Here is a 27,481-nt window from a genome sequence, read left to right on the forward strand (position 1 = left end):
AACACCCATGAAATGTGATTCAATTTAAAGTTCATAGACTTGGTTTTTGTCTCGATGAGTGAAAATATTATTAAAAAATTCCACCCACGATGGATTTGATGCGTAACAAAACGTATGGACGATATGCGAAAATTCCTAACATGTCTCTTATGCTTTTTTTTGTGACGCCACAATTCTAAACGACAAATGCCAATAAATCTCGTATTTCTGTCGCATATCGAACACAAAAGACCTCCCATGGTTACGATGGCATAAATGTCCTAGAATAAGTTCGAGAGAAAAAACGGAAATTTATGAAAAATTTCGTTTTATTTTTGAATTTCAATAAAGGCTTCAATTGTTTCAAAAGAAAATGTTATACCAAATGTCAATATGAAAAATTATTAATAAATATTTAGCAAGATTTTGTCAATTTCTAGCTACAAATATCACAATTACTATTCAAAAAAAACCGTAAAAAACTTTAGCAGAGACACACACCAAAATAATTGAGATATTCTATGTCAAAACGGCAAAATGAATTTAGATAAATTTTCAAATTACTCTTCTGTAAATTTCTATTTAATGTAGATTCGATTTTTCAACCAATATTTATTGGTATCGGTATTCGAATTAGCAAAGACACACACCATAGCAATTGACATTTTATGTCAAATCAGCAAAGCGAATTTAGACAAATTATCTCCTTTGAAAATTTATGTTTGATTTTATATTTGATATATAAGGTAGTATCTATGGGTATCGGTATACTTAATACGGAATCCTAAAGAGCCATTGACAATTGAGATTCGAAAATTTAAACGCAATTTCGAACTTTCGAACTAAAACTTCCGCACAAATAGATACAATTTGGAAATTCCACACTAAAATGACGACAAAGGAGTACAGTGCCCGCTTTATAATTCAGATGATTGGGAGACAATATGACAGATGTCCGCTTCGTAATCCGGTTGGATTTTTTGAATTTGTTCAACGTCTTGAAAATATAATACAAGATTTTTTTGTAGGATTTGTATAAAAGTTTTAAAAAAGATTAAAAAGACATAATTAGAGGGGTCCCGGTCAAAATCCCGAAAGCCAAAATCCCGAAAGCCAAAATACCGAACGCCAAAATCCCGAAAGCCAAAATCCCGAATGGGCCAAAATCCCGAAAGCCAAAATCCCGAATTCTTAAAAGTGTCATAGCTACTCCCGCGATTTCACTCGCGCTTGCAGGAGGCAAAGGGAAATCTTCTGTGTCTTGGAACATTATTCTAAACATTTTCCTCCATATAATTTCAGCCCTTTCAGGATTTTAAAAATTCGGGATTTTGGCTTTCGGGATTTTGGTTTTCGGGATTTTGGCTTTCGGGATTTTGGCCCACGATTGCACCGACGCTTCCTGGAGGCAAAGAAAAATTTTCAGTGTCCTGCGAAATTATTCTACACATTCAAACACATCTAAAAAGTAGATAGATATCTTATTAGACAAATGGTAGTTGATTTTCGAATAATTCAAACTGAATTTCGAAGTTTCAATTTAAAATTTGAAGAAAGATTGCACAAATTTATGAAATATTATGCTCAGAAGCTGTTAAGGAGTTACTCAGTGATTATGTGGGAAAATATCCTTGATTTGAACTTTCTTATAACAAAATGATGATTTACGCTGTCGACATTCTAGATTATTTCGAAATTCGAAAATCAAAAATTACAAGAGCCACCTTGCGGAATTAATAAAAAGTCAAGACATTTTTTCTTGGATTTTGAAATCGATCTTCGAATTTTTGCAAACTCTGCCTAGTAGCAACAGATAAATCTTTCTAAATGTACATTTTATGTTTCGAAAAGTGTGAACAAAATTCGAATTTGTACCAAAATTTTTAAAAATAATCTATGGAAAAGTCTAATTCGTTCTCCCGGTTTTAACGTTAATGAAAAATTAGAATACCTTTTTACATCTTACGGCAGAATCACATTGACAATAAAATGCTCGCCGTAGCCTCACCGTATTTCGTTAATTTACGGATTTTCATTGCAATTCTTACGTAATTTCTCGATTACCGTATTACCTTATCTCATACTCGGTGGCACTACGTGAAAATATTCTAAGAAAATTGAAGAAATAAAACGAAAATTCGATAAACGGTGAGCATAAAACTGTACGATTAATTTCTCTTACAGTTTTTTATCACCGTTTATCGAATTTTCATTGTATTTCTTCAATTTTTTTAATATTATTTTCACCTAGTGCCACCAAGTATGAGATAAGGTAATACGGAAATCGAGAATTTGCGTAAGAATTGCAATGAAAATTTGTAAATTAACGAAATACGGTGAGCATTTTATTGTCAATGTGATTCTGCCCTTATTCTAAATTTGAAATTTCGAACTCTCAAATGTTTTAACCTGGTTTTTACAAAAATTACCTTCGAACCAAAATTGCAAAGTATAAAAAAATAAATAAGATCTGAAAACTGAAGTAGGAGGAAGTGGGGTACCTTTGAAGTAGGGCAGCTTTGAAATTGATATTTCTCTTCTATTTTTAAATGGATTGAACCTTAGTATGATACAATTTAGCTTCGCAATTCGTATGCTGAACTAAATTATTTCATGGTAAGATCGAGTTTAATTTAAAAATATGAGAAAAAACCCAATTTCAAAGCTATCCCAATTCAAAGGTGCCCCAGTTTCCCCTATTACGTTTTTAGGTTTCAAAATTACAAAAAAACCCATGAAAAAATGAAATATTCTAATCTATTTATTATTTTCCTTTTATTTTTTATTAGCCCTATAAATCTAGGATATTATTGAGATATCTTTACGGTGGAAATAAAACAGTTGACCTAAAATATCATTTAAAATCTCAGCCGCCTGGCCTGAATATTTCTTAAATTTCAAAGTAGGTTATCATAAATTTCATTACTTCCCCAGATTTTTATTGTGCATGAAACATTGGAAGGAAACTGTAAATGTGAGGGTGGAATTTTATGTAGAACTTCTCTCAATGTTTATTGTCGCGAATTGTGAGCCTATTGGCAGCATAGTTTTATGGTCCCTGTAAGTGGAGCATCAATTGAATTTCTTGCCTCATAGTTTCATTGTCCATTGAGGAACTTTTCTGGCGACTTCTGACACCCCATCTCACCCAATTGTTCTTGTAAAATTACTTGACCTTCTCTTTTTGGAAAATATTTCTTGGCAGCCCCTTAAGGAAAGATTTCCCTTCGATAAATATGTTCTGCAGATGAGGGAAAAATGACTGTGAGATAGTTTTAAGGTGAAACTTTTACCTAAATATTCCAACTTTGAGCATGTTTCCATAAATATTTATAGCATATGGAAGATTCTCAGGCAAAGGAAAATTTTAATACGTGGTAACTTTTGAGCGAGAGGTATGATGAAAAATGTTTTTGGGAGGGACTAAGGAATATGTGAAATACTCTCAGAAGAATAATTAACTTTCACTCAAATATTTAAATTGGAAAACTCTTGCAACGCAGTAAAGAAAATATTTTCTCTAATCACCAAGAAAATATATGGGAAAAAGTATAGAAGAGATGTTGGTAAATTCTCATGAGATAATCAACTAATTCAATTAATGACAACATTTTTTTTTTCTCGGAAACTTCATTAAACCATTCTCCCTCATGATTTTCACCACCTCACTGCCAGCCTGTTTATTATCTTCAACATTAAACTTTTTTCGTTACCCCAAGTCCCAACCATTTCCGTGCCAAACATGAAAGATTAAAAGTTGATGGTGGCAGAAATTCCTGAGAAAACTCCATCACTAAAGCCAAGGGATGATGAAGCCCAGAAGCATCAACACTAAACTTTTCATGTGACATTCTAGATTGGTCAGGAAGTACCCCATACCAACTTAAATACATGCTGCGGATATGCTTGACTCTATTTTCCTTCCACTGCAGGAGATGTCAACCCCTTTTTGGCGGAAAAAGGCGTGAAACATTCTAGATATGTCAAATTTTCCTATTTGACTAACATTAAATTTAGTCCTTTCAAACTTTTCCAAATAAAAACGTTTTAGAATTCAAAATTGACCAGTAGGGGAATTCTGTAATTTTCGTGGCATTGTCACGCGTGAGTTTTCCTTCAAGAAAGAAATTTTTTACGAAAAACACTCTCAACGTATAGAGGCCAGTAGAGGAGAATTAAAATATAGTGAGATTTTTGCAAAGCTGCTACCGGTTTGCTCAGCTACGTACAAAAATTGGACACCTATGTAAGACTCATTTTCACCGTAAACACTACACCGGACTCAAAAGTTTGCATATCAGTGTTTAGGCGGAACTTTCATCTACTTACTTTCACAGTTTGTAGCAGATATCATCAGTTTTAAAATAAATTTTATGGTATTTTTCTAGCACATGTTTTTTGACACTTAAAAAATCATTTTTCACTGCATTCTGAGGAAATGTAAGGTGTTAGACTAAATATTAGAATACATGGCTATGAATTAGATTCATTCAGTAATTACACATTAATTATTCGATAATACAGGAACATAACAGGGACAAATTTTTTGGGTAAAGTAAATTGTTAGGGGAAAATACTCTCCCTTCGAACGTTCATGTCTTCGAATAATGTGAATTTTCTTTTCGTTTTCCTAAGAGACTTACACATTTCTATTAAATATTAGTTGGATTATCATCAATTGTTGATAATTCTGTGATAATTTAGTGTAAGTCTCTTACGAAAAACAAAAAAAAAATCACATTATTCGAAGGCATGAACGTTCGATGGGAGAGCACTTTCCCCTACTATTTTATTCCACTACTCTCTTTTTATAGAGGTTTTATAAAGCATTTCCATTAGAGATTATAGAGAGTTCCATAGAGGATTTATAAAACAAACTTGTAGCAAGAGTTGCGTCCCTATCACTCTGACTCCACGACATTGCAATGGCTTTCACGGGTGTGTGTCTCAGCTTACTGTAAATATTTTACAAGGCGTCCTCATTTTATTTTAATTTTCACTTTTTTGGATATTTTTCTTTTCAGCAAATAATTAATAATTTGATAGAAAATCTGATTTATATTGTAATCTTGAAGATTGGGTAACAAACGGTGTGTGTCTCAGATAAGTGTAAAAAATTTAAAACGGCTTCTCGCACTTTCTATTTTTTAGTATTTAGATATTTTTCTTTCTAATAAACAATCCTATTTTTAGTATGATCATTATGCCCAACGCACAATAACTTTTATTTTGTAAACATGTTTTTGAGATTTCAGTGAGAGTGAATGAAACGTAGATCTAGTCATCTCGCTCTCTCTCATAGGAAGTCTTGAAAACATGTTTACAAACGCACAATAACTTTTGTTTAGTAAACATGTTTTTGACATTTCAGTGAGAGTGAATGACACGTAGATCTAGTCATCTCGCTCTCTCTCACAGTAAATTATGAAAACATCTTTACAAACAAAAGTTATTGTGCTCCTGGCATTAAGCTCAAGTAACAATATTTGTCCAAGCTAATAAGCGTTTTTTAACGTTTTTGTTCATGCTAGAACTCTGAATTTTTTCATAAATGGATGTGAATAACTATAGTTATCCACAAACATTTGACCCCAATTCGCTTTTCAGATCACATTTATTAAACAGAAAGGATTGACAATCACGGATTTAATGTAATACGCATATTATTTTTAATGATATAATTATTACTTTATTCATAGTTTATAATATAAAATTTTATTAATTAATTCTGTTTAATCCATTTAATCAATTTTAAGTGTAATTTAATGTTTTTTCCGCAAATTTATTTGATATTATAAATTCAATTCGATTTAGTATTTTTAAATTACTTTTAAATTTTGGCTTATTGCAAAATATGTAATCATTGATTATTGACAATGTTGCAATTGTGTTTTTAATTAATTTTCGCGATATGGAATTAAAAGGCACCAATCTTTCCGTACGTGGAGTTTGGTAGAGAGAAAAGACATTCGAAAATCTATTTGAAAAGCCTAAAAAGAGACTTTCTTGCTTCGTGATACTTTCGCAAGGCGGCTGAGGTGAGGTACATCCTGTTCGAATTTCGAAATATTCCAGTGTCAAAATGTGTTAGTCTTCACATTTTTGTGAGGAAAAAAACAGAACAGCGATGCTTACTATTCTTGTCCCATTATTTAATCACTCCATAATCACTGAGAAACTCTTTTCCCAGCTTTTTAGTGTGATATTTGATAAACTTTCCCTATATTGTGCGAAAATTTAGCATGAAAATTCGAAATTGAATTTGAATTCTTCGAACATCAACAACTTTTTGTGCAAATAGAGTTCCATTTACAGTAGACTCTCTCAAATTCGGGCATTTACGACCGAAATGTCACCCGAATTAGAGAGAAATTCGGACATCAAACTGTTTGAAATGCAACGATTTTTTGTTTATCTGCACACTCAAATCAATTTTACATACTCATATATTTATTGTAAATTTCAAGAAGACCTTTTAAAAATGAGAAATAACATCATAACTAAAACAAACCATGGCAAATTTAAGGATATTTGCTTTATTCGATAATCATAATCAAACTTGAAAATGTCAACAAACTTTTTTTGAATTTAACTGCCGTCCGAATTAAGAAGTAGCCCGATCTTAAAAGAGCCGAATTAGCGAGAGTCTACTGTACCTTTTATTCAAGAAAGAATTCAACAATTAGCCGACTTTCTTCATTGAAGAGGTCTTACAGATTTTGATGGTAAATAAGATTGGCCCTGTATACTCTTTCAGAATTACTAAAATTTTAGTTGGGTCTTATTTCAGCAGAGACACATTCCAGTCATAGACGTTTTTGCCCAAATATTCATAATTACTTCAGATATTGATGTGAATATATCACGAAGACGAAAATAATGTTACACTACAGTCAATTAGAGCCTATAATAAATCATATATTTCATTGAAAGCCTTTCATGACCGATTTTTATTACCTTATTTTGGTGTGTGTCTTGGCTATAATTTTAAATTAAAAAAGAAACAAATGTGTTATAGTCTCTATGCACTAGAGAAATTTATGTCCATATTGAAGCAAATTCCCTACGATTGTGTAGGAAATACTCTTCAATATGGACATAAATACCGCAAAATTTTCAATTGAAAAATTCCATAAATTTCACGAAATTCCTATACTTTAATTTAATATTGCCAATAAAATTCTTTCGAATCATTATTTATTGAGGATTATCGTGCCCAGACGCCTAGAAAAATAAACTCAACTACCATCTCCATGAGCTTTAATGCTTTGAGCAATGAAAATGTCCAAAAATAACTGATCATCCTATCTCTCATCCACAAGTCGTGGTCCGGGTAATTAATGGTGAATAAAAAGATGCGATGACATACACGAAAACTCACTCTCCCACCCACAATCTTTCATTCCCCAAATGCCTTTGTGCCAAGAAAAGTTCCCTGGGATCTTTTTTTTTCTCATTGGTCTTTCCCCCGATTTACCTCCATTACCAAAGTGATTCTCTGACCAAGAGGATTGAGAAGCAGCTCCATCGGAGAATGGTGTGTGTTGAAGTGTAAATTTCCCAAGCAAGTTCATTTATTGTTTGTGGGTAAAGTTTGTGTCATGATCTGTTCTTGATACGAAAACTTTGGGCTCTTACCCCAACTCTCTCGCTACGAGAAAATCCGATTAACTTGGCTGGATGAGTAAAAGAAATTTGATAATTTTCACCCCCAGAGCCCACCACCAAGAAGCATGCTCAGGGAAGAACCCTTCATCCAAAAGTTACAACACCATAAGTCAATACACGGATGAGGAAAAACATAAGACTTCTGACGTTAGCTTTGATGGAATACATTCAGAAGATGATGGTTATTATCACGATGGGATGCTTTCAGTCACCGTTTTTTTTTTTCTAGATTAGAATCTCATTAGTTGCATCCGTTAGGGAGTGGATGAAATTTTGAAAATTAGTTTGTTAGACGAGAGAAATAGTTGACTGGATTCTCATTGGGAATTGTTTGGATTTTTTGGAGATATTTGTTGCACAAAATTTTAGCAAAAGAATTCTTAAATTTAACCCTTTAACTTTTTTAAAACAAATCTTATGTAAGGGCAATTTGGGATTTGGACAGTCTAAATAAGCCAAGCCCACAATCTTTTCATGGTCAAGCTACAAGGAGACAACGGTAAAAATTTCAATTCTGATACCATGAAAAAGTAGCATTTCAAAAATTAAATTTGTTTAAAAAATATATTTAAAAAAATAATTAAATAAGAAAAAAACGTTAAAATATTAAACCAAATGCGGCAATGCCTTAGGAAATACTGTTTAACATTTTTAGAATAGATTCTTTACAAACTCTTTCGAGGTTTATTGCTACTCTAAATGAAAAGTTTTGTTAGTTTTTTATCGTCTATAGCAAAAGACTGTTCCTTTATTAGGAAAAGAATTTTTTTGACAATTAAGCGGTCTATTGAATATTATCAAAAGTTTGCCAAAAAAGTTGCCAATACATCAGTGACGTGCAAGAACCGTTGAAACCGAATAAACGTCAAATGAAACGGCATTGAATAAATGAGCAGTAAAAAGTTAAAATTGATCAGTAGCAAAAAAATTTGAAACAGTGATATTATCGTCCAAATTTTGGCAAAGGGAAAATAAGGGGCTTTTCACTCTATATGGAAATATTTTAAATGTTAAATATATAAATTAGGCCCATTTTTGTAAAGATTTAAGTTTTTTACCGACCATAATTAGATATTTTACTGCTCATTTTTATTTTTTTACTGACCATTTTGAATTTTTTACTGATCGTTTGTTTTTTGCCAAATGAAACTTGTACGTTAATGGTCAAAACGCTACCAGGACAAACTTATTTTGACGTTTATTCGATTTCAACGGTTCTTGCACACCTCTGTAATACATCCTTTTGTCAAACTTCAAACAAGATCCTACACGGAAAACAAACATTTTGTAAATTTTTTCGTAAATGTTATTAGGGACCTACTCAGAAAAAAATGTTTTGTCAAACTAACAAAACGAGTTTGTAAAACGGATGTTATTTTATACACAATATGGGAAAGTTTTGTCAAATCGGCGGCCAACTGGATCCTATTAAAAGTTTGTCAAAAGGGTGTTTTTCTATATAAAATGCAAGAAAAGTTTTGTCAAATTTGTAACATCGTTTTTGACAAAATTTCAACAAAATCTATTCGTTCGTTTGACAAGACATTTCTTTTAGAGTACAAAATGCTTGTAATATGTACAAACAAGTTCGCAAAAGTTTGTACTTTTCAGAAAATTTGTTCATAACATTATTATCATTCCACCAGCATATTTTGTTCTTTTACAAACTTTTACAAATTTTGTCATTTGTTCGTAAATTTTTGTTTGCTTGACGAACATTTTACAAACATTTTCGAACAAATTACAAAATTTTACGAACATTTTTTGTGTGTTTACGAACATTCACGAATAAATGTTTGTAAAAGTACAAAAAATGCTCGTCAAGTGATCATGTTACGAACAATGTTTGTGAAAAAATACACACTTTACGAACTTGTTTATAGGTTATACAATTCACGAGCATTTCGTAACTTCCTCATAGGAATTCACAAACATTTACGAACGATTTTGCAAAACATTTTTTTTCTGTGTATGACAAAGTGTTTTGTTATCTTTTTTCGAATTTAAGTAGCATTTAAGGTACTTTCTTCTCAATTTCTTTTTGTGAAGGTTGGTTAAAAAATTATTTATGAAAGAAACAAACCAACCAATAACTTTATTTTAATAAAATTTTTGGTTATTCAGAATTTAAAATTCAAATTTTAAATGCATTTAATAAAATCTAGCAATATTTATTGAACTCTTTTTATGTGAATTAAAACCCTTAGGCTTATCAAATACTTCCTTAAATATTTGTCTGAATTTTTATGTATAGCTTTAAGCCCACAATGTTTAAATGGTCTTTAAGGTACGTTCTTTAATCTCATTGATCTGTTTTTGAATAAAAAATTTATTAAGCTCATATCAAAGTTTGCAAATATCAACCTTTTCGATAAGTTTAATATTTTAATTTTCAAAGTTGTTTGAATGTAAATAGAAAAGTAAAGGACTTTTACATAGAATTCAGACTAAATATTTAGCAAATTGGCTTAGCTCTATTAATTTCTTATCAGGCAGGATTTTTGGGAAAACTTTGACTTTAGATTAGATACTAATGATCAATCAATGAACAATCAGATTTTGAAAGAAATATGTAGGGAAAGCGCGCTACTTTCGGACAATTCAAGCTTCGAACAATTCAACTTTTTCTCTATGTTCCTTTTGAATTTCACATATCGTCAGTTAAATCAGCAATTGTCGTAACTTTCTTTTGACAACTTTTCAGGAGACGATATTTTCAGTTCAGCTTTATTTTTCTTAAAAATGAGCCCCGAATGCGAAACTTTTGTGTCAAAATAATAAAAGTGGCACTAATAAACTGTAAGTCAACTCGAGAAAATCTTTATAAAATAATTTAAAAGCTGAGATATTGAGATATATGTTCGATGAAACACAATATGATTTTATCGTAACTTCCATCGTTATTAAATGGAGATCTTGGAGATTACGACAATTTTCAAAAATGCAATACATCAATTTCAATGACTGTGGTGATAATAAGCGGCTTTATTTGACTAAATTAATCAATTAAACACTTATCAGTGTCCCTAAAAACTTTTATTTCATAAATTTTATTGAATAAATTTTGTACGCCGTCTCGCTTGTTTTGTTTTGAATTAATGACAGATGGGCATGGATTTTTTCTTACTTTTTTCTCACAAATATTGAATTAAAATGATTTAACGCACTGTCTTTGGATATTTGGAAGAGTTTGTGAACGCTTTAATGAGAAATATTACATTTTTGCTGCAAATTTCAAGCCACGCAAACGAGCAAAAGAAGTTAGGGCAAATGCTGATTAGAGAAAGTTTTGTATGAGAATTTGTCGTCACTTCGCCAAAAATGGAAGTTACGACAAATTCTGGTAAATTTTTATTAATTAAGGGTACTTACGATAATTTTTGTTTAAAATCATTTTTAATGGGCTTATAAAAGTTTCTTTTTCTCAAGTGCGTTCAATGAACAAAATTACGCCGATTCTAAATATATATATATATATCCCAAAATCTCAAAAATGAAGTTACGACAAATGCTGATTTAACTGACGATATAGCTCTAATCTTAAAATTTGAGGCGCACTGGACTAGAAATTAAAATATAATATTTTAATGGGCCAAAATCGTTCATAGCACATTGGAAAAATGAATTGTTCGAAGCTTAAATTGTCCAAAGGTAACGCCCTGTTCCCTACTAAAATAACCTCTAATATATTTTTTTAAACATTCGAAGACTTGGCCAAACTTGTGAAGCTTGAGATCCATATTACACTGACTCTAGAGTTAGTATAGGTCTGAATGTCAGGAAATCCCAAATAAATCAATAACTTATAGTTCACATTCGAAGCAATTTTCGTCAAAAATTCCATTTTTGAAGCCCTTCTTAAGACCTATTAATAAGACGGCGGCAGACGTTGATTTAATTTTTTTTTCAACAAGGAAGGGATTTTGCGTTCAGTGATATGAAACGTATTAGACTATAGAATAATATGAATCAATAAATAAAATTGTAATAAACTTTAAAGCTTCGCACACACTCTGCCTTCGAATACTGTATATTTTCTCACATCCTTTTAATAAGGGCGACCTATTTTTAAAGAAATATTTGACATAACCCTGGTTATTAAAACATATTTCTATAGATAAGTCAGATTAATTTAAAAAAAATGGTAAAATACGAAGTGTTCGCAGTCAGAGTGTGTGCGAAGCTTGATAGCCTCCCTCTACCTCTCCTACTGAGTTTCACAAATTTAATGCTATACTGAGCTTTAAATTCAATAAATTTTCTGGTAAACAGAGAAGTATCATTTTCTTCAAAATGAGAAGATATCAATTAATACAATTAATGACCTTACCCTTTCAAAATAATTGATCAATGAATAATTTTCTAATATGTTTATCAAAAAGATAAATAAACAACCTTATTATGTTTTTCATTAAATTTTCCCTTTGATGTTAAGGGTACAAAATCTTCTTTCTTTGAATTGAAAAACTATTTGAAAGCTATTGACAACAAATATCTCCAATCATTGGACATTTCCCATGAGAATCTTGCCCAAGAGATCACTGTAAGATGGGAAAATTTTGATGTTATGCAATAAAGGACAACCTTTAGGATCCTGTAAGTTGGTGCTTTTTCCTCTTTAAGTGTTCTCTTGTACATTTTCTGGGGAAAAACCGGTGGCATATCGTTGACATCACGAATATGGATAACAATTGTGGTCTGGTTGTCATTCAAGCTGTCCGAAGCCACAAGTGTTAAATCATACTGTTTTTGTTTTTCACATGGACCCATGAGCACCGCGATGAAATGGTACAAAAAAAATTTTGGTAAGTTTTCCCAGCAGGAATTACCCATATGAAACTTATATATTTTCAACAGTGAATTTCAAATATTTTTCCTAATCAATTGGATATTCGTGAAAGACATAACAATGGGAAAATGGAAATGATGATTGATTTGGGGAGAAATATCCTGTGAAGAGATGGTTTTTTTTTTTGTAGTTTCCTGAAATGTGCCCGTGACGTTGGCAAATACCACACACAAAACACTGAAAAAATAAAACCAAAAAAAATGTGACATGCCGCTGTGGAAATTGATGTAATTCCTGGTTCAATTGTGACACAAAAAAAACATCATACTGAATTAAAAGTGAATGATTCGTGAAATAACCACGCTTCAACGCATTTCAAGAGGCATTTCACTAGCGAATGCATACCAAATTTTCTGGGAATATTTAAAATATTTTGAAAATAATGGGACTAAAGTATTATACACATTTAAATGAATATTCAGTCTTATAAAACATTTTAGCTGTTGCTAGTGCAATGCTATAATTAAAGGCATTGCTCATGCTCTTAAGTAAGAGCTTTGTCCAAGTGCATGAAATAAGTCCTTAGTAAGTACTTAATTATGGAATTTTATGGGCGATAGTAGCGTCATCTGGTGACAAAGAGTGAAAACTGAAATAGAAATTTTCATGTCCTTAATACAAATTACTTAATTAAAGACTAATACAAAGGCCTTAATTAAGTACTTAGTGTTAAGTCAAGGCATTTTCTCTATTTTCCACGAAATTCTACGTTTGTTTCATTTTCACATACCTATTTTTCAATTTTTTGGACGTTCTACAACTATCTGTAAAATTTAGTCATTAAGTTAAGAACTTATTAATTACTTAATAAGTACTCAATGTGTTAGCCGAGTCGCTTTGTGTTCTGTGATTGGTAGAACCTTGAGATATTCAAAGCATTAAATGCTTTAGAAAATCCGAAAACGAGATGGGCCTTAAATATTTTATAAGACTAAATATTTAATCTTAAATAAATAATATTAATTGCCATTATTTGATGAATATTACTTTAGATTCTCTTCGTGTTCTCCAATTGGTTGAATCTTTTTGAGGAATACAGAGCTTTGTCCAATCAGAAAATGCAAAGGAACTAAAATATTTAAATTCAATAAATAACAATTTAAATACTCAAAGTGAATATTGAGAATATTTTGTGAATATTTGATAAATATTCCGAATATTCTGAATATTTTTTTTAATAAAGCAAATTACAAATATTTGACCAGTGAAATGCCTTTTGACGAACTCTTGACATGCACAGGATTCTGATGAAAATTGGCTGGGGTAAAAAAGAATTGCTAAAAATAAATCACACTCAAACATTTGAAAAAAAACTCACACTCGTAAATAATCTAAATTTCAAAGCTTTAAAGAAGTGGCATTAAATCAAAATTGTATATATATTTAGCATGAAATCTGCTAAAGCTACGTAAAAGGCAAAACTAGCAAAAAAAGGCAATTTGTGCTTGTTGAATCAATCGCAATCATCATCAACCTGTAGGACGCGTTTTGGTAAATTGCGGTCATCCTCTTCGGTGATTTGGGTCCTGTAAGTGGGACGCTCGAAAACGGGTGGATTATCATTGACATCCTTGACATGGATCACAACTGTCGTGTAGTTTTCTTTCAAATTGTCCGAAGCCGCTAAACGTAGTTCATACTGGAGGTTGCACAGGGAGAAAGAGAAAAGACTTTTGTACCATTTTTCATTACCAAGACTTTTTTTTTATGTGATGGATCAAGAGAAATATGGATTGGACAGTGAAATGCCCTGGGAAAGAAGGACTTATTTCATGCCAGATGAATGAAGTGAACATCTGAAAAGGAAGATACGAGATATGAATTTTATGGGTTTTCTAATACAATTTTTAACCCATATTATTCTGTCAGACACTGAAAAGGAGCTTTTCTACGAACTGAGATCACAAAATTTATGTTCTGCGAATTTTATAATATTCATAGAATAATTTAAAATTTTGAAACTTTAGTACCGTGTGATTATGAATAAATAACAATATAATAATTTTTAATTGCTGGATTTACGCTTAAACAGAGCGTACGACCTAGTCGACAAGTTCTAACCCAGTCAAAGGTTATAGCAATCTCCATGAACGGTTTTCTCTAAAATGCATCAGAAGATATCTAACTCAATTCTTTTGAAACATATCCTTGATTTTCCAATAAGAGTGACTGAAACCTAGATCTAGTCATCTCGCTCACTCCCAAAAGTTCGTGAAAGTTTGTACATCCCTGACAAACATTGTTCGTAACGCGAACACTTAATGAGCAATTCTCGTTCTTTTACAACGATTTATTCGTTAATTCATGTATGCCTGGCAAAACTTTACGAACAAATAACAAAGTTTTACAAACGTTTTTCTGTGTCTACGAATATTTACAAAAAATTGTAAAATGACGAAAAGTGATCGTTAAGTGATCATATGTTACGAGCAATGTTTGTAAAAAAAGTACAAACTTTTACAAACTTGTTAAACGACTGTACGAGAATTTTATATTTCCTCAGTTGGAAATTCTCAAACATTTACAAAGTGTTATTTTACAAAATACGTTTTTCTGTGCAATATACTTTTTGAGTGTGAAGGATCTGTGTGATATTCCCTGCTAGAGAACAGTGAGACCTAAGAAAGAGATGTACTCGTACCTTAACTGAATATTTTTTAAGTGTTAAAAACCAAGCCAATGAACTAATATTCGACTATCATTTTATTTTTTAAAGTTCTTTTTAGTTTTATTTATCTATTTATTTATTTTCTTATTTATGCCCAACGTATATTTTATTTTATAAACATATTTTCGAAACTGCCCAGTACAGTGAGTAAAATTATTTCATCTAGATTTTATGAATTTTTATTAAAATGTCAAAAAATGTTTACAAAACAAAAGTTATGATATTGTTATCAGAATGCAACAATCTGCAACTAAACAAAATAATTCAAAATGACACTAAATAAAAAAAAATACTCAAACAAATTATTTTTTTTTACGTTTTTCATAATTAATGGTTCTGATTATTATCAGATTTTGTACACTTAAGCGAAATTAATAGGATCATATCTAAAAGGATTTTCGATAAAATGGGGGACTTTGAATCAAAAACTCTCCTTTAAATTGGTCTTTAAAATAATTTTTCTACCGGTTATGCAAAATTTCAATAATTATATCTAATAAAACAAAGATGATACTAAAAATAAATTCCTAAAACAAAATTAATATTTCTAATGAAATGAATCACAAGAACAGAGACTTAATTTGCCCGCTTTAATGGGGAAGCCTGAATTACAAGGTGAGAAGAATCAATATTTTTATTATTGTTTAAATAGATAAACTCTGTGAAAATATATCATAACGATTTCAGAATCCAATACGAAGTATTTTCGAAGATATAGAGACGATCCGAAACTTTAAGGCACATTTTCTCCACTTCTAATGGAAACTTTATCGAATTGGCGCACCGAATGAAATGAATAAAAGTTTATTGTCTTCAGTATTAAATTATTTTTTAGTTAACCCTAAATAGTCTTTGAAAATATAATTTTGAATACTTTTGCAGTGTGTTAAAGTCATTGATATAATTAGCGAAATCTAAACAAACCAAGGATAGTTTTCAAAGTGAACCAAAACGTATGATTATATCAGGTCACCCCCTTAACTTCTTACGTTTTCTTCTCAGTACAGGGAGGTCCGCTTTGAAAGAATTTATCGGGACCGGAAAAAGATTAAGCATTAACTCTAGTGACACAGTAAATTTGAATATCTGCAGGAGATATCTTTGGGGTAAGTTATGGAAACGCAGTGATGTATGTTAGAAATTTTCGGCGCCAATTTTTCAGCATTATTTTCAGCAGTAACAGTCCATAAGAAATATATTTCAAATTTACCGCGTGAAAAAATGCATACATTTAGGGGCATTTTAAAAATTATTTTATAAAAAAACTCCGAATAGTAGACAATTTATATAAAATTCTTTTAGTTCGTTTTCTTTCAAGCAGGAACTCCATGTAAGGGAAAGTACTCTCCCTTCGAACCTTCATGCCTTCGAATAATGTGATTTTTTTTCACTTTTTCTAAGAGATTTCCACATGATAGTCACATAATTATCAATAATTGATAATAAGCTAACTAATATTTAATAAAAATATGTAAGTCTCTTGGGAAAAATAAAAGAAAATTCGCATTATTCGAAGGCATGGAAGTTCGAAAGGAGAGTACTTTCCCCTACATTTCTGTAGAATTCTATATATAAACAGCAATACACTTAGCGTTCTTATATTCTTTTTGTATCATTTATAGTTTGATGGTAGTGACTATTGTTAGCAAAATAACTACAAGACAAAAATATACATAATTCCATTATTATAATTAATTTTCAGAAGTCACGTTAATAAAATAACTTGCAATTGTGCATTCTCCATTATTTGTGATTACTACACTGAGAAAAATAATCGAGTAAAACTTACTCGAATCGATGTTGAATTAACTCTTTTTTGTGATTTTTGATTAACTATAATTTAGAGTTTATTTTACTTCTATTTAGGTGTAATATTCGAAAGAGTTGCTTTAACTTTTTCTTCCTAAAATTTACATGACAAGAGAGTATAAATAAATTCTTTTAAGACTGAAAATAAATCGTTTTCAGAGTTAAAATAGCTCGTTTCAAGAGTTAAAAAATCTTTTTTAGAGTTAAAATTACTCTTTAAATTCTCAAAATGAATATGTTTTGCAATTTTATCTTTTTTACTGCTCGAACTCAAAGAGAGAGCAGTTATATAATCGACTTTTTTTTCAACTTCCCACTGTTTTGGAGCTTAAACGGTAAGAGATATCGATTTCCGGTCTGCGATGACCCCTCCTCAAATGACATTATCTCGTACCAAACCTCTTTACTTTCCCCCCTCCCCTTTCGTACGTCCCATATCGCTCAAAAATAGGTAAAAATGAGGGTTTTTCCAATTTTGCAAAAAATTGGCCCAAGCTTTTTCAATGATTTTTGGATATGTTTTAGAGCTGGTTCTGGCAAACATTTCGCCCAAACATACCTATCACCGGAAAATTCGCCATTTTGAATTATTGAAGGTCAAAGTTCAATCACTTTGGAGGATCCGTTTTTCAACCGATTTGGTTAAATTTGGATTTTTCGGAAAAGTACTGCACTGTCGAACCCGACTGCATCGGTCTTCATCGGTAATGAACCGGTTAAGTACCGATTTTTCTACTATTTTTTATCCCTAATAAATGATATTCCCGAAAAGTAAAGTTTTTTCGATTTTTATTTTATAATTTTCTTTATTAATAATTTATTGACCTCAAGTTCCCTATGTGTCGAGCGAAATATCATGTATGATGCACGCACATGTTTTCATGAAACACTGTTAGGCGTATTTTATGTTGATGTTCCGTATGAACTTTGTCACATGAAAATCTTCTTGACTGAAGTATATACTTAAAAAGAAAACACTTAAGCATATACTTCAGTCGAGATGAAATTTTACATCGAAAAAGAGTAATAATTACATCGATATCCGACGAATTATTTCAACTCGCACGAAGAGTTGTTTAAACTCTATTTAGGGTAAGTGTGCCAAATTTCGGCATAGTTGCATGCAAACGTCAAAGTCTCAAGTTTGAAATGTAATATTTTAAAGACAAATTGATTTTTTTATTCCTTCTTTTGTAAGAGTGTTGCTTGGAACCCTGTAAAGAGTTTACCGTCTTTATTTACTCTAAAATCATTCTAAATACATTTTAAAATGAATAAAAATATAGACATATGTAGTTGTGGTGCCCTATTTCGGTCACCTTCATTTTCATAGTTCCTTGCCCTTCGGGAATTCCTCCAATATATTTTTCACGTCATCTCGTTTGTCTAAACTACATTTTTTGTTATTCTTTTTCATTGTATAATCTCTAGAGTATGTAAAAACTAAGAATTCATGGAAATTCGAGGAACAAAAAAGGTGGCCGGAATTTGGCACACTTACCCTACTAAAATTTACAACGAAAAAGAGTAACAATTACATCGATATTCGTAGAGTTAATTCAACTCTGCCATAGAGTTGTTTCAACTTTTTAGGTTTTTTCTTAGTGTACTTTCTTCTGTTTACTTCTTTTAGTCAATTTGATTCTTTCAGAGTTCACTATCCTCTCAGTTCGCTCAACTTCTTTTCAGAGTGAATAAGACAGATAAACCAACAATTCAGCACTTTTTCTGCTTCTGAAAGGAAAATTATAAATATTCCTTGGGTCATAAATTCTGCAGACGATTGTGATCAAATCTTCCAAATGGTCGCCAAACTGAAAGTGAAAAATTCAACGAAAATTCACATGTAAAATATGATGATTCAGCTTAACCCCATATTTCACCTCATGAAAGATGGCCACTAGGAAAAGAGGTGAAAATCCCATTGGCAAAACATTTCCCACAATTTTTCAGGACAAACGAGGGGGGATTCTTTGTGGTGGTACAATTGTGGTTGACGATTTATGCTGATGAAAATTCGAAATGAAAATGTTTTCTCTTCTATTTCCCAAATCAATTACTATAACTAGGTGGTTCGACAAAATGTGGACAGAAAGTTGGGGTTTTTGGGGGTTTGGTGGTGGATGGTTCAAGATGAACCTGGTGGACATGAGGTCCGTGGGTCAAAGGTTATAGGTCATGGAATGGATGGGTGTGATAAATCATGCAATATATCGCACTCAAAATTGGAAATACCCAGGCAACAATTTTCCATCGAATTTTAGCTGCATTTTGCCACATGATTAATATGGAAATTACTATCTTTTCAATTAAAATCAATTTTAGTAATTGATTTACCGAACCCAGGCATTATTTGACACTAGATGCAAAATTTGTGGATTTTTCACTGTGGCATATCATCATTTTTGGTCGCTAGAACGATCCACAATTTTTTTGTATCCTGACAATTCCTGGAAAATGCAACATGACGAGGCATATGTACAATAATGTATACTAGAGCTTTGTTTGAAATATACAGGACCACACAACAATATTATACACATTTTTACTGGAGGTATTTTAAAATTTATGTAGTTCTCCAAGCTCTATAATTCACAAATAAATTTAATATATTTTTTTAAAAGTTCAGCAATTGCGAAATTTTTTCCGGGTGATCCATTTCCCGCCCCTCCTGAAATGCAATCTCAGTGAAAAATTCATTTTATTAATATTACCATTTTCATTTCAAAAAGCTAATAATGAAAACTTTGCGCATTATTTCATTCTTCTGAAATATAATGATGATTCTGTGGGTGAATTGTTCCCATTGTTGTGCAATTGTTTGACCATCTCCATGTTCATTTCACCAACTGTACAACCTCTGCAACAAAAAACTGCAATTTTGCAGCTAAAATTAATTAAATAAATCATTTAATGGCACGACCAAAATATTTCTCTCCCAATCACTTTCTGCTGTCCCTGAGTCACGCCTTCTGTTTGACCTAATAATTGGGGCGGCGTAGGGTTTCTGACCAAAAACCCCCAAAACCACCCATTCAATCGGGGTTTAGTGTATACGAGCTGTAGCAATTGGAATAAAAGCTCAAAAAATAAGAGAACTTACCCGTTTCCGTGTTTCATAGTCGAGAGCACCAGCCACGTAAATGGCACCCGTCATGTTCTTAACAGCAAAAGCTCCTCCTATGTTACCGCTTGTGATCTCGTATCGAATACGCGATGCTGCAAAGAGAAAATTGAAAAGAAAATTTTATATATGGTGCATTGAACAAAATACCCAGGTGAAAGAGATGGTGAAAGATGGAGAAAGTCACCGATTAACTTTCCATCAATCTATGGGGTACTTTCCTCCTCCTCAATTTCCTTCCTGTTTTCCTTTCTCTTTTAAACATTTCTAAAGTTTCCCCATTAAAAAAGTACATTAATTGCCCCAACGGTATTGATAGGAAAATCATTAATAACTTTTAAAGTTTTTCTTCTGCAGTTTGAAAAATATATATACATGTTGGAGAGCTTTTGGATGGAAACATGGCATTAAGCCTCGTAATGGAGGAAACATTGAGAAAGAAATTGGTATTATATTTTGCTCGTTTTAAAAACAATTTAAAAAGCAAAATGAACAGTATAGGGTAAAATAGGGCAATTCGGAATCTATTTTTTATTTATTTTAATTTTTGATTTATTTATTTATTCATACACTCGAGACCAATGCGCTCCATAAACACTAAAATCCTACAACTCGCCCCTACCCTTTACGGCTCCAACTTCATACAAGTTGGACATAGTGTGCAAGTTGGAAAATTCTCCAGTACAAATTGGACATGGCTGTTTTCTTGATAAATGCAGTACAAAATTCTTTTTAAGCACAAAGAACCAAATTATAAAACTAATGCATTAAAAATATACAAATAAAAATAAAGTACTAAATTTATCAAGAAGAAAAGCCCTGTCCAACTTATACCATTGTGCAACTTGTACCACTTTACCATATAAGACAAATTTTGAAATAATTTTAAGGGTAACTCATATTTTAAAACCCTTGCCATTTATCCGAAAAACGCTTCGTGAATCCAGAGAAACCTATTTTTTGCATCGGGAAACTCAAGAAACCGGAAACTTTTATCATACACTGAGGAAAAACGGGGGTGCGATTAACTTTTTTCCTCATAAATTTAACACTTTTCAGGTCTAAAAATATATCAACATTTTTTAATGTTAATTTTACACCTTATTAAGGGTAAAATTAACATGAAAAAGGGTAACTTCAACCCCCAATACACCTAAAAAGGGTAATATTTACACCGATTTCGGATCAATACTACAGGGTAAAATTAACATTTCTGGAATGTTATTTTAACTTTTTCGGATTTCTTTCAGTGTAGGAATGACTCAATCCTTGATGTGGCCTAATTTTAAAAGTATGATCATCATTTTGGACCAATTGCAATACCATATTTTAGTATAATTGTTCAATAAATTATTTCTCATTTTTAAATGAATTCATTGGAATATAAAATCCTTAGAAATAATTGACCACGTATAGGATTATTTATTGATTTTTTTTAAAAATTTTATTTATTTATTTTTTCTTTAAGGAAGTCGTAGATATAAATTTAATTATCGGGGTGTGGCTAATTTTTTAAATAATCTCTTCTGATTCAACATGATACAATTTTAATTGTGTGACTTGTATTGGAAGTGTATCTTTATCATCTTATTAAATAATGAAAATTATTTTTTGAACCTGTAGCGTGAAATTTAATTGAGCAAAATCTTTAAAAAAGACTGCAATATAAATATTATATATAGGGGAAAGGCTCATAATTTTGGAGAGTTTCTAAATTTGGACACTTTGAGGATAACATTGGACACTAAAAACAAATTAATTAAAATTATGACTTTTATTCCAATATTTGATGAATAATGAATTATATCTAAATATATGTTCGTTTTGGAAGATTTTAACACTAAATACGTTTAATTTTGAATATAATTTGGTTTAAAATTGCTTTGTTGAAAATGAGCAATTTTCTGAGGGATTCACCAGTGAGGTGATAAACCTTATTTTGGACAGATGTTTTTCTCACGAAATTTCGTGAAGTTTTAGTTTTTGTGATGACCAGGTTGTATAAATGTCTGGAGAAACAAAAGAGCATCTTCTGTACGAACAAAATGTAGTGAGAAAAGCCTTGAAAGGCTCCCAGAAAGGCCAGGGAATGAGCAAATCCGCACGTACTTGGATTACCGAAGTCAAATCACTTTAATGAATGATATAGGAAGATTTCTGGGCTTCTTGTGACATTCTAAGGTACCCTTACATAAACAGGAAGATGACTTGGTAACTCTTCTAAGGATAGGTTTTCGAAATGGAGAACAATGAGCATTCTATTGAGCCGAATTGGCTGTCCAAATTAACAACCAAGTTGTCCAAAATAAGAATCAAATTTACCTATACATATCAATTAATTTTTAAACGTATTAAAACTAATTTTAATAAAAATAAGACTATAAATAGCTTGTCAAGTTTCTAAATAACCCTTCTGAAAAGAGAGTAACAAAAAAATCAATTGGTATTGAAAATATCGCACTTCAAACTTGGAACATCGATGCTTATAAGCAGACTGTCCAAAATTATGAGGCTTTACCCTATATGGTTTCAATTTCTTCAATAGGTGAGAAATATAATTTTTAAAATTATTTTTTCAGAATTGACAGTTTTATATTAAAAAACAGTTTTATCTGATATCCTCTTTGCAGTGTTTTCAAAGAAATTAAAGAATAATGTTGTTTTGACATCCGTTCATGTAACTTGTTATTCAGTCGCGGTTACCCTTACAAAAATATAGGCCGGTTACATAGGTCAGTACCGTCGGTTCGATACGTCGTCGTTGGTTATAAGACCACACATTATTTTTCTTTTGATTCCTTTTATTCCTTTCCTGTGCTGTGCGTGATTTTGGGCGCACTCACCGTTTTATGATTGCTCTGTGCATGATTTTAATCGCATTCACCGTTTTATTATTGAGCTGTGCGTGATTTTTAGCGCATTCACCTAAGAAGTTTTAATACAATAATTTTGAATTTAGAGTGTTTTAGTGGTACAACCACCTGATGTTTGGTAATGAAACAATTTATAAGATGGGATAAAACGATCGGTTTAAAGGCCGCACTACCATTAAATTTTATTCTACATCGGATTCTTGTTGTTAAATTATTTATTGTAATTAGATAATGGGTGGGACACTCAATGGATTTTGTAGTAGATTTGATGCATATAGTGAATTGGATTCAAATCTGCTTAAGGTCTCCCAGTGATAATTTAAGCAATAAGGACGTTAGAATCTAATCCGGCCAAGTTGATGTTAATTCAACGAGACATTGGGATTGATAAACCCATCTCTGTATTAGAAAGTATTGTCATGCATGTATTGAAATCTATATAATATATCTTTAATTTATTTGATAGAAATAAAGCGACACAAAATCCATGCTATTGTAAATGTAAAATATTTCAACATGACTGAATATAACGCTTTATTCACCAAAATATGTTTCATTGAATCTCTATTTTTTTTGTATACTTGTTGTAAGCATTTAATTAGTCAATTTTGCGAAAATTATTCCCAAAAGTTCTCCAATTTCTACCCAACATCCGAAGCTTTTTGCAAAATATTTTTCATCCGGTCAGTGAATAAAATTAAACTTTTTGGGTGTGGTAAACAAAAACGGTTAAAAGTGCATTTTGCACAATAATATGCCTTTCAATTGAATACTTTAATTGAAAATGTGTGTATAGTGTTAATGGAGGGAAAAATGAGGCTTTTTGGGTTGGAAAAAGTGCTGAAAATTTCCTGCTTTTTACCCCACCATCAGAATTTTAATGGATAATAGTGACATATTTTTAATGTCACAGGAAATTAAACTCAGCTATTTTGAGAACTATATTTTTCACATTTTCAGCTGGGATATTTTTTAATAAGGTAACATTTACTAAAATAAATAAATTTAATTTAGTATTATTGTAAGAATTTTCTTATGGTAGATTGTGCATAGTTTCTCCAATAATTGCTCCTAAAATCCTTACAACTCTATTTCCCAGGGACTCTTTTTTTTGCAATGTTCCCTTAGTAAAGTTTATATTTTATTACCTCAATGTTCAACCTGCTTGGCGAAAAATTTAATTTTGTCCTCTGTTGAGCTTTAAACTTTCCCCTAGATTTAGTTTTGATGGCCAGGGTAGCGGGCAAAAAAAAGTACAGTCGTTCATGTGAACATTTTATAAGGATTATCAGTGTTACACTTTTTTTTCATCCTCCATACTCAACTGTTTGGAAAATTAAGTTTATCCCCACACTTAAACATCAATGTGCGATGTACTTGTGAGTTCACTGAATACGAAAGCTTGCAAAAAAAAGCTCTGAGTGAGTAGTGTAGCATTAAAAAAAAATGTTGAAAGTGAAGTTGAGTGAAATTCTGTAAATTTGTGGTCTGCACAAAATTAAAACGCAAAAGCTTTTGCTAGGTTTAACTTTTTTTTTCTACCTCACACCACAAATTTCCTTAACCATTTTTCTCCGTGAATACCAAATCCTATCCAAAAGCTTCAGCTACATGGACTTTCCTTCGGCACATCATGGATTCAAGAAAAGCTTCACTTGTGAAATATGTATCTCAATTGAACATAGGGATTTTCCAGGAGGATTTCTCTGACAGAGTGAAAATTGAGAATGTAAAGCTGAATTTTCATGTTATATTTCTGGTCCGTTTTTCATTGATTTTCGAGATGGAGAAATAAGGAAGATAAGTTTATTAGACCATACGTGATAGATTGATGAGATGATTCAGAGAAGAGCTCAATACAGTGCGACTCCAGTAGTATCAACTAATTATTTATATATAGCCCTGTTGACACTGGAGTTTGAAAAAAAAAATCTATTGGAATAGGGTCGGAGGAACGTCTGTTCGACAGGGAACCCCTATCGACACTTTTGTCAAAATGTTGATAATTATTGAATGTATCTAGTAAAATATAAGTAATATAACGTTTTTTCTGTAATATACCTTTTACTGTAAACAGAGATGTTCAAATTTCATATCCCAAATGGTACAGAGTAAGGTGTCAATAAGTGCTGACACGAGTTCTTAAAGTGTCAATAGGTGTTCCTTTCACCCTAGGCATTTTTAAAATAAATAAGTAATTCTTTACGTTTTTGCTAGATCATTAATTTAACATACCGTAAATGCAGGTGACTTTGCACCTTTGCTTTTCGTAAGGTTTTCTTAAATTTTAGGACTTAATAATTATCTTTAGACTATCCTTAAATTCTAGAATTAAAGCAAAGCTTGTGGAAAGCAGGTTTGCAAGGTCACCTGCATCTACGGTACTACCAGAGAGCTCTATCCAAGTAATCATAATTTTCATAAGTTTGATTTTTTATTTGATATTAATTCAAAATTTTTTGCATTATACAAATGAGTCAAAGGATAATGACAAAAATGAACTAGGGACCAGGCGCACTTTATAGGTAATGACGGAGGATTGAAAACTGCCTAGATCCAGGACGATATTCGCCGGGAGTTCGTGTAAAAAACGCTCTTGTCCTTTCGAAAAAATACATTTTCGACATCAAATCATTCAAAATTAGTTGAACCTATCATAATGAATTTCGGTATGTAATCAGTGTATGACTTAGGCTTTTATATACCCCTCATAACTTTTCACTGAAAAGAAGTAGAAAGCCGAAACTTAGCAAAGAATCAAAGCTTAAGAAAGGCTTTTTAACCATGTATATATGTAGTTCTCTCCACCCTTGTTTCTAGTAGCTCCCATACAAAACTTAGACCGTTTTCATTAGAACTCCTCTGGGGAATCAGTGGCGCAATAGCCAAGGCTGTTGGCTCTTGGGAAGCATAGGGTCATGAAAGAAACATTCACATCACGGGAAGACACTCTGAGGCGCTCTACAATAGACTTTGAAGATTGTTCCAACGCGGGATCAATAACAATATAACATAATATGAATTCATTGTAACAAAATATTCCAATATGATTAATAATAATAAAACTCCTCTCTGAGAAAAGTTAGAGAGCTAAATCTTCGGATGAGAAGAAGACTTGAGGAAGTCTCTTTAGTCATGAACATAAGTTTCAACCCCTGTACCTCCTACTGGTATCCGGCAAAATCCTATTGGTCAGTAAAAAATTCAAATTGGATAGTAAAAAATAAAATATTGGTCAATAAAAAGTCAGATCAGGTCAGTAAAAAATAAAATATGGTCAGTAAAAAATTAAATATGGTCAGTAGAAATCTTTTAAAAGTCAGTAAAAAATAATATTTGGTCGGTGAAAAGTCAAATTTGATCAGTAAAAAATCAAATTTGGTCAGTAAAAATAAAATTTGGTCAGTAAAAAGTAAAATTTGGTCAGTAAAAAATAAAATTTGGTCAGTAATAAATAAAATTTGGTCAGTAATAAATAAAATTTAGTCAGTATAAAATAAAAATTTGGTCAGTAAAAAATCAAATTCAATCAAATATCTTCTCAAAACACAGAAAATTTCCCTTTGCCTCAACAGGCGATACAGATAACTTCCCGAAACACAGAAAATTTAATTTTTTACTGACCAGGTTCTTTATTTTTTACTGACCATTTTTATATTTTACCGATCAAATTTCATTTTTTACTGATCAATTTTGATTTTTCACTGACCAAATTTGATTTTTTTACTGACCAAATTTGATTTTTTACCAACCAAATTTGACTATACTCCGACAGAATTTGTTTTTTTTACTGATCTAATATTATTTTATACTGACCAAATTTTATTTTTTACTGACCAAAATTGAATTTTTACCGACCAAGTTTGACTTTTCTCCGACCGAATTTGATTTCTTACATATCAAATTTTATAGTTTTACTGACCATATTTGATTTTTTACTGACCAAAACATACGCTGATAAAATTTGATTTTTTACTAACCAAATTCTTTATTTTTTACTGACCATATTTTATTTTTTACTGACTGTATATTATTTTTTACTGACCGTATTTGATTTTTTACTGACCAAATTTGACTTTTTACTGACCAAATTTAATTTTTTACCGATTTTTAAAAAAAGTTTTTTACTGATCATATTTTTTTTTAATTGACCACATTTGATTTTTTACTGACCAAATTTTATTTTTTACTGACCAAATTTTATTTTTAACTGACCAAATTTTATTTTTTACTGATCAAAAAGTCGCAGCCCTGATATCTCCCATACATTATGAAGACATTTTTCATTACAACTCCTCTCTCAGAAAAGGCAGAAAATTGAATATCGGCATTGAATCAAGGTTTATGGAAGGCTGCTCAATAATGCAAAATCTGATTACGATTTCAAAACCGAAAGATACTGAACAGTCCAACTACATATATATTATATATATATAATCTTTCGTTGATGCTTACATTGATCAAGATCGGTTGAAAACCAATAGAGATTTAGTGTTAAAAAAATACTAATA

The 27,481-nt window shown here is 31.3% G+C and overlaps 1 protein-coding gene across 1 annotated transcript in view; it reads right to left on the reverse strand.

Moving 5' to 3' along the window:
- Positions 1-27,481, reverse strand: part of LOC129806624 (neural-cadherin) — a 654,674-nt gene that overhangs the window by 67,368 nt on the left and 559,825 nt on the right. Inside the window, exons 14-15 of the mRNA XM_055855343.1 lie at positions 20,077-20,192; positions 13,971-14,135 (exon numbers count right to left, since the gene is read on the reverse strand). Of these exons, the coding sequence (XP_055711318.1) occupies positions 13,971-14,135; positions 20,077-20,192 (281 nt within the window). The remainder of the gene's footprint in view (positions 1-13,970; positions 14,136-20,076; positions 20,193-27,481) is intronic.

The sequence above is a fragment of the Phlebotomus papatasi genome, chromosome 3 (genome assembly GCF_024763615.1).
Source record: "Phlebotomus papatasi isolate M1 chromosome 3, Ppap_2.1, whole genome shotgun sequence".
Taxonomy (NCBI): domain Eukaryota; kingdom Metazoa; phylum Arthropoda; class Insecta; order Diptera; family Psychodidae; genus Phlebotomus; species Phlebotomus papatasi.